Source organism: Pterocles gutturalis, unplaced genomic scaffold (genome assembly GCF_000699245.1).
Source record: "Pterocles gutturalis isolate BGI_N339 unplaced genomic scaffold, ASM69924v1 scaffold31404, whole genome shotgun sequence".
NCBI lineage: Eukaryota > Metazoa > Chordata > Aves > Pterocliformes > Pteroclidae > Pterocles > Pterocles gutturalis.
This window is the reverse complement of record NW_010134195.1, coordinates 2,094-10,893: the sequence shown is the minus strand read 5'-3', so window position 1 is coordinate 10,893 and position 8,800 is coordinate 2,094. Positions and strand designations below refer to the sequence as shown.

At 41.4% G+C, this 8,800-nt stretch overlaps 1 protein-coding gene across 1 annotated transcript; it reads left to right on the top strand.

Annotated features, from left to right (window-relative positions):
• The first annotated feature begins 526 nt into the window (after positions 1 to 526).
• Positions 527 to 7,586, top strand: RBBP4 (retinoblastoma binding protein 4). The gene is made up of 11 exons (XM_010081508.1): positions 527 to 670; positions 973 to 1,118; positions 2,423 to 2,596; positions 3,184 to 3,299; positions 3,450 to 3,610; positions 3,731 to 3,857; positions 3,958 to 4,035; positions 5,177 to 5,253; positions 5,367 to 5,424; positions 5,520 to 5,630; positions 6,452 to 7,586. The coding sequence occupies exons 1-11, from the start codon at positions 612 to 614 to the stop codon at positions 6,515 to 6,517; spliced, it is 1,173 nt and encodes a 390-aa protein (XP_010079810.1). The 5' UTR covers positions 527 to 611; the 3' UTR covers positions 6,518 to 7,586.
• Positions 7,587 to 8,800: the final 1,214 nt, after the last annotated feature.

The following is an 8,800-nucleotide window of genomic DNA, read 5'->3' as shown; positions in this document are numbered from 1 at the left end:
TGGGGCAGACAAAGAGATGTCACCCGGCCCCAGGGTCTCACCGCCCCCATTTTCTCTCTCTATTGGAGCCTGGTAGCAGATGGTACGAGAAAGTGCGTGAGAGAAACAAGGCAACAAAAGGAGCCTTGGAAAAGGGGGGTTTGGGAACTGGTAGTTCGAGGCTGCGTCTGGACAGCTCTGTTCAGCAGCAGTGCTGGGCCTCCTGCCTTTAAACACCTTCACAGCCCTGGGTTTTGCCTCCACAGTATCCTGTGGCACAAAGTTCTGGAATTTTATTCTGCTGCTTCTGTTGAGATGATGAAATTTGGCAGAGTTAATATTAATTCCAAGCCGTTTATCCAGAAACAAGGATTAGCATGTGCAATAGAGGATTTTTAATCATCTAGCAACCACTCTAACAGCAAACCGGAGTGGGATGTAGTTGGCTCTTTAATCGACCGCCCACTCACAGGGTTGTGCATATGTTGTCAATATATTCATAAAGGCTAATTGTATGCATTTTTTAAAAACAAATAACTTTAGCAGCCTTTGATGATGCGGTGGAAGAACGTGTGATCAATGAAGAGTATAAAATATGGAAAAAGAATACCCCCTTCTTGTATGATTTGGTCATGACCCATGCTCTGGAGTGGCCCAGTTTGACTGCTCAGTGGCTTCCTGATGTAACAAGGTAAACTCATCCTGTTGCTTTTTTTTTTTTTTTTTTAAAGCAGAATAAATAGTAAATTTAGGGTCACTTTTTATTAAAGTAATGTAGTATGCAGTTTCTTTCTGTCTCTTTGTACCCTTGCCTTGCCAACAGCATGTTGAGGGCTATGGATGCTAGAAGTGAGTTTGATTTTGGAGCAGGAGAGCAACCATAATTTTAAAGAGTGTTATTTGTGTTAGAAGGTGTCACCAAAAGAATGTAATCGTATCACTATTTGTGTAAACTCCTTGTTTTGTTTCTCATGTAACTCTCTTCCCTTGCAGACCTGAAGGCAAGGATTTCAGCATTCACCGGTTAGTCCTGGGGACCCATACTTCAGATGAACAAAATCATCTCGTGATAGCTAGTGTGCAGCTGCCTAACGATGATGCACAGTTTGATGCTTCACACTATGATAGTGAGAAAGGAGGTAAGGGACTGAAGATGTGGACCATGGGCAGTTTTAACCATTTTTTCCTCACCTTCTCAATAAAATATTTGTCCTTCCTTAAAGTTCAGGCAGAAAAGTTCAGATATTACTTCTGAAGTAATCGATTTGTTTCTAAGTGGTACCCTTACTTAATAAACAAGTACTATGTTTTTTGAATGTGTGTAGTGTCTTAATAATGATGATAAAAGGTGTCAGGCTTATTGCAAACACGTGTGTGTGTGGTGGAAAACCTCACCCCTCTATTTCTCATCGTGAATTGACATTGAATTTCATGGAATACTGCTGATTGGTATTTTTATTATCGCTTTTGCATGACATAAACTCTTCCAGTGAGAAAGTCACTCATGTACAAGAATATTTTATTTCAGAGGAGTGTAACATTTCAAATGTTCTTCTCTTGTCTGAATTCTGCTGCCTGATAGTTGTACCAGCCCCTCTTGGATAAGAAGACTGTATTTTGTTCGGTATATCAGACTTGAATTTGATGCTTTCTCTAATCTCAGTTGGCTGTCAGCATTGTTCCAAGTTAGACTTTCCTCATTTTTGCTTGGTTGAATCAGTCTTTCTACTTGGTGAAAGTCCTTAATGATTCAATGTTTGCTCTTCTTTTTTCTGGAAGCCTGGATTGTGCAATTAGTATTTTGATCTTTGGGCTTCTTACAGTTATTCATGAACACTGTGTTGTCTAATAAATACTTTGTTGCTGTTCTATTTTAGCATTTCTTAAAAATATACTACTTCAGTTTAAAACCAAAACAAGCAAACCCCCTCCTCTTTTGCCAGAAGGGTGCTGTGCAGTTTTGAGAAATACTGAGTTACTGTGACTCTGCTTATGAAGAGAAGGTGTCCTTAGCAAGTTACATTGTAGTCTCATATCTTAAATGCAATGCAGCAGGTATTTTTTACCAGAACTTTGTTTTGCAATGATGAATTTTGTTATAATTGAAAATGCAGTTACAGCACCTCTGTTTCAAATGTACAACCCATCTTCATTACAGATAAGAGTTTTAGGTAGGATAATCTGGGGGCTTGTGTTGTTAAATTTGAAATAGCAAACAATTTTTGGGAAGAAGTGGTCTTTAACTTAGCCAAAATCCTGATATTTTGGTGTTACAAATACAGGTGTTTAAATCAACATGCCATTTGAAAACTGGATTCTTTCAGTTGCAGTTGTTCTTGTGACTATTCTTTCAAAATAAGTGCTTGGTAATACCAGTGTCTTGGTTTTTGTGTTTTGATCTGAAACGGGCTTCTTACTTCAACTACTAAATTCTTATTTCCAGAGTTTGGAGGCTTTGGGTCAGTTAGTGGAAAAATTGAAATTGAAATCAAGATAAATCACGAGGGAGAAGTGAACAGAGCACGTTACATGCCACAGAACCCGTGTATCATCGCTACGAAGACCCCATCCAGTGATGTCCTTGTCTTTGATTACACCAAACACCCTTCTAAACCAGGTGTCTGCTTCTTTGTTATGTCTGTGCTTCAGAGATCAGACAGCCCTTCCTTAAGAAAAGGTTGATGTAGGGAAAAGGAGGTTAAAAAGTTTTGTGGATTGCATTGCATTTCTCACTTTCAAAGTGCAATTAGAGATGATGAGAGAAAGGAAAATATTGCACCAAAAAGTGTTTAGGAAGAGTTTTTTGAGCAGTAGCTGAGGTGAGCTGTGGTTCCGCCATCCAGCTGGACCAGGTGGCTCATGCCAAAGCACGGAGGTGGCTGCTGGACTTCAACTCTTCAGCAGGTACTATAGCACTATTTAGAATGAGCCGCTGCTGGGCCATCCAGCCAAAAAAACCCAAAAAGCAGCTTGGAAGAATCTGCAGTGTGCTTTTGTTAAGCTAAGAAAAACTGCTCCGTTGTCATCTCAGTGCATTCTGTTTTAATGAGGTGATTCTTCAGTTGGGGAAAATGCTCAAAAGGATAGAGAAGGGATCCTGTTGAAAATGTCAAAGCAAGGTTTAGTAAAACATAATGCCAGGTATTCCAGGATGTTCTGGAAATGATACTAGGCACTGGAGTTCTTATGTTGCCTCCTTTGCAGACCCTTCTGGAGAGTGTAACCCCGATCTGCGTCTTCGTGGACACCAGAAGGAAGGTTATGGGCTGTCGTGGAACCCAAACCTGAGTGGGCATTTGCTTAGTGCTTCTGATGATCACGTGAGTACTTTAAATATCACTGGGGTACAGTCTGCACTTTGTGTCCCTTGGCAGAGGTCCCTTTTCTTTGAGGGAGAGGAGGTAGGGGAGGTAAAGAGAATGTCCATCTGTCTAAAGATGCAATTTTAATTTTTTTTTATTTTTTTAAAGACAATTTGCTTGTGGGATATTAGTGCTGTTCCAAAAGAAGGCAAAGTGGTGGATGCAAAGACCATCTTCACAGGGCATACAGCAGTAGTGGAAGATGTATCTTGGCACCTGCTCCATGAATCTCTTTTTGGATCTGTTGCTGATGATCAGAAGCTCATGATGTAAGTAGGGTAATGTCTTCACAACCTGAGTGCTTCTACCCCTCTTTCCCGTCTGCTCCTTAGTCCCTCAGTAAAATGGGATCTAAACCTTTGTTTCAATTCCATGTTTTCCCCCTGCAGTTGGGATACTCGGTCAAACAACACCTCCAAACCTAGTCATTCAGTGGATGCTCACACAGCTGAAGTCAACTGCCTCTCTTTCAATCCCTACAGTGAGTTTATCCTGGCTACAGGATCAGCTGATAAGGTACGCCTACCTTGAACTTGGAACGCGCTTGTTTAGTTTCTGGTGTGTAAATGTGGATGGATATATTGTTTAATAAAAATATTTATTTTTTTCTTACTAGACTGTTGCTCTATGGGACTTGAGGAACCTGAAATTAAAGTTGCACTCCTTTGAATCACATAAAGATGAAATATTTCAGGTATAACAAAATATCTTTATATTTTATGCACATAGACTTAGTTCTACTTAGCTATCTGGAAAAAATGAAAAACGTTCTTTTTCCACTCTTTTTGTTGAAAGTACTTGCACTTTAAAAACTCTCCTATTCTTTTCTCTCATCTGCTTCTGATTTTCTGGTGTAGTGTTGGGGAGCTGTGTAGCGCTCTGGGCGGGGTAGCGCTCCAGTGCAGATAAGAGTATCCAGAGAGCCAGGGGCAGGACGTAACAAGGAAATGGTCGAGAGCTTTAACCACAACATCAGGGTGAAATGCTAGCAGTGCAGACTCAGAGTAAATTATTCATGGCAGCAGATTGAAGCAGGAGGCACAAGGAAATGGCTGCAGTGTTTTTCATCTTCTCAGCTTGGCTGTGTGGGGAGGCTTTAGCTGGTACCCATTAAAGACTATCACAGGAACATCCTGTGACAGCAAACAATTGCTAATTTTGCTGGTGTAAATATAGAATGATAACATCATGGGTAGCATGTGCTTAGCAGATACAATATTTCCATCTCCCAACTCATGCCTTACTCAGAAGAGAAATATGTAGAGATTTTTTCATAGAAGGATTGTTAGTTAAGACTGTAGTTGCCTCTAAATAAATTACACATGGAATCTTGGAATGTCAGGTTAGTGTGCAGAGTTGTGTTCTTTTCTAATCCTGTGATCCTATTAAGTGCTGTGTTTTGGAGAGATTTATCTTCAGCAGAACTAGTAAATGTGAGCTCTTGGCCAGCTGAGCTTAATTACAGTGATTTCTTTTTGTGTGTAAACCCTCCCTACTACTGAAGGAATCCATAGTTCCTATTTGTGCAGTCCTTACTAAGGTAAGGAGCAGCTGATATCCTTGAGAGCTGTTTGCACTTTGTAACACGTGGTTTTTGTTAGAGGAAAGGTTACAGGTAGTACTCAGTGGTGCTCAAATGCCTTGTTAGGGTCTGAATGTTCCCAAACCTGACTCCTGTGTTAAATGCTCTTATTTGGCATATTCATATTTCAAGTTGTTGTCGATTTGAATTCCTGTAGAACTTCCATGATACAAAATGCAGTGGTGTTTGTTGTGTCTGTCATGTTACAGCTTCATAAAACTGATGTCCTTTCTAAACTCATCCTTGTCTGTAGGTTCAGTGGTCTCCCCATAATGAAACTATATTGGCCTCCAGTGGCACTGACCGCAGGCTAAATGTCTGGGACTTGAGGTAAATCCTGAGTCAGTCACGTTGTCCTGACAAAATATTATTGATGAATTGCATCACACTTAAAACAAACAAACAAACCCACCTTTTCATTTTTCCTCCCTTTTTTTTTACAGTAAAATTGGAGAAGAGCAGTCCCCTGAAGATGCTGAGGATGGTCCCCCGGAGCTGTTGGTAAGTCTCTTGAATCTCATTGATTGTTTTGACCTGTTGCTCATTTCTGCGATGTAGATTTGAAAACATTCCCCTTTTTGTTTCCCCAATACCAGTTTATTCATGGTGGTCATACTGCAAAGATATCTGATTTCTCCTGGAATCCCAACGAACCCTGGGTAATTTGTTCTGTATCAGAAGATAATATCATGCAAGTCTGGCAGATGGTAAGTTGTGTCGAGCATTCCGCTTTCAGCATTCTGGCTTTTATTTCCAGCTCTCTGAGCTACTCACTTTGTTGCACTGCTTCAATCTCGAAGGGATAGTGAAATCCACTTTAAACAATAGTTTACAGATATTCAGAAGCTGTTTTGCGTTTCTTATGATTAAAAAAAAAAAAAGAAAGTGCTGGTGCAGAAGCAAATATTTCCCTTCTGTGTTTGAATGAAAACAGTGTGTGTGAGAGGCAAAGATGAAACTGAGGTTTCTGTTAGTTACTGTCTTAAAGAATAAAATCTTTGCAAATTATGTAAATGTCCTTCAGAAGATGCAGAGGCGTGGTGGTTGCTGGCCCTAAATTACCGGCCGTTGAAGGTTTTGGAATATAATCTTGTATTGTTTGAATAACCTTTGACAAGACCATACTCTTTTTTTTTTTTTTGGTAGCTATAAATTGTTTTACAGGGGTGCTGCTCTTAGCAGCCTTCCATATAGTTCTTCTGGGAGGTGCTGCTGCTAAGTGAGGATCTACTAAATGTTACACAATAGTCTGTTAATTGAAGTAAGTCTTGCAGTGGTCTCTGCTCTAAGAAGGCAGATTTCCATAAGCTATAGTAACAAGGTTTAGTACATTTTGGAGACATGGCGATTATGAAAAAGGTCATTTGCGTTGCTGCTTTTAATGATAAACGGTCCTGAAGGATCAGGGGTGGGTAATACATATGCGCAGATGAGGAACTGCCACAACTTTTTGAAGTGTTGTAGCAGACAGAATCCTGGTCAGCGTGGTGGTAAATGCTTCTTCAGTTCCTCCGTCTCTGTCTTGCAGGCGGAGAACATCTATAACGACGAAGACCCTGAAGGAAGCGTGGATCCGGAAGGTCAAGGATCCTAGATGAAAACCTTTTCCTATTTTTAGTCTTTTTTCCTTCTCTTCCCTCTCAACCCTGATATTGACTTAACACTGGTTTTGAGACACACGTAGACTTTGTGTTCAGCCATCCTTCCGTAGGTACCACCAACAGGCTTCTTACCCCAGACAGCGAGTGCTCCCCAAGAAAAGGGCTCAGCCCAACTCAGCTGGTTCCGTGCCCTAGCTCCCTGGTCAGATTTCCTACAGCAACCTCTTTGCATGTAGGGCTGGCTGTTCCGTTTTAGCTGCCTTCATCCCGCAGAGCAAACTTGGATTTTGTTGTTTTTTGCTTCTTCTGTCTTTAGCTTGTTGCAACTGCGGGCTTTTGCCTAATTTAAACAAAAGTTAAATGGGTAGAGCTGCCAGAGTATGCTTGAGCCAATGGAGATGATACAAGTGTTAATCCGCTGGCAGTTCAGAAACGGAGGGTGGAAGGTCGTGTCCTCTTCAGTACAACTCAGAAGTCTTGGGATTCCTTTAGTTAATCTGTACCTTGTGGATTTGTCTGCCTCTGCAGATACAAAACAGACTTGCAGATTCTGACTTGAACTGAAATTAAATTTCTTTCCATATTTTTTGTCTCTACTGGTAATTCTGGGTTTTTCATTCCTTCCTTCCTTTCCCTTTTCTCCCATCTGCTGGGCGACAGCGGTTGGGATTTGTTAGCTATTCCTGCAGAGCATTGTTCACTTTCCACGTATTTTTTGCTCTATTGTGTGTTTCTTGAGCTGTGTTTTCACATATGTTTCTTTCCTTTCTGTGAAATGGTTTTTAAAACTTGGGGCCACCAAGTTGTAAAGGTTTATGTTTTTACCAACCGATGTACCACAGATGGCATGCCTGGTGACCTAAAACCGCACTGGTAGCTGGTATCTGTAAAGCAAACTAAACCCGGATCAACTGCCTTTTTTTAGGAGTTAGTCCTTGACCACTAGTTCCTGCACATCTTCCACTAGGGTGTCCTGTTCCACCAGCAACCTGTTGCTCTCCATGCTCCTCATGACTAATTGCGTGTAAGTGCTTCGGATGGAATAAATTTTTTCTACGTAAATGCTGTGTGGCTTTGGGATTTTTTTGTGTTGATTTCCCTGCACTAACCACTTTCTTGAGGGTAAGCCAAACCTCTTCAGAGAGCAGAGGCAGCCAGGGCATAGTTTCTACCCCTATGTTTGGGTGTAGATATTCTTTAGTTTGTAACATGTGGATGCTTCTCCCTGTTTCTGCTGCTTCGTGAAAGGAGTAAATGAGTGTTTGATATCCCCCAGGCACCCAGTAATGCTCTGCCGTGTGCCTTCCCCTTGAAGTGTGCTGCTGGCTGCATTTCAGGTCTGTCTTTAGCCCTTGCCACAGAACTATTTTTTGTTCATCTGCAGCATGAATGGCTTGATACAAGTACCTTGGTTTGACACACAAGCTCATTATTTTCTCTGAGACACAGCTTTGAGAATTAAAGTATCCTTAAACTCCTTTATTTTCAGTGTGAGACTTTTTATATAAAGTGGAAACCTATTCTCCACAAACTAGTTTCTGTGGCCCGCGGTGGAGCATGTCACAATACAGCAGAGACCCTTGAAATACAAAAGAAAATCCTGTTAAAAGGATAAAGCTTCTCTTGCAGGTAAACTTTAAAAACCAAACCCCCCAAGCACTGGCCTCCAGAACAATACTGTCTGCACAGGTTTATACAATCCACCTAGGGAATAAGACAAGATACATTTTTCCAAACAAAGCAAAACATACATCTGTTATTCTTCATATATGTCCATTGTTCAGTGCAAGTTGTATTTTCTCTGCTCCTCTGGGGAAAAGCAGTTCTACTCCGCGATCAACAGCAGCACCTTGAGAAACACAAGCGGATGATTGTCTGGTGCTCCTGGCTCCAGGCAGCTGCTGTGGGTTGCGTAGGGTAAGCAGCAAGAGGAGACGTCTCCTGCAGATGCCTCTGTCCTTTATTTTTGCTACAATGAGGAAAAGTCTCCTAAGAGTCCTGATCTGCTTTTTCTTCTGATTTGCAGAGGTGGCCGTAGATTTCTAAGCAGCCCCTGTATGGGTTGAAAATAAATTTAGACTGCTCAGTATTTACATAAAGTTCTCAGGCTGGGGGAAAGGGGGAGAGATGCTATCTCTGAAAAACGTTCCTTTCTTTTCACAGTGTGGAGGAAAAGTAATTAGGAAACCCTTAAACTGGCTCAGTGCAGGGTCTCGTGAGCGCACAGACCTGGCCCAGCCCTTCCAGAGCCCTTGGCAAGCAAACCAGCTCCACCA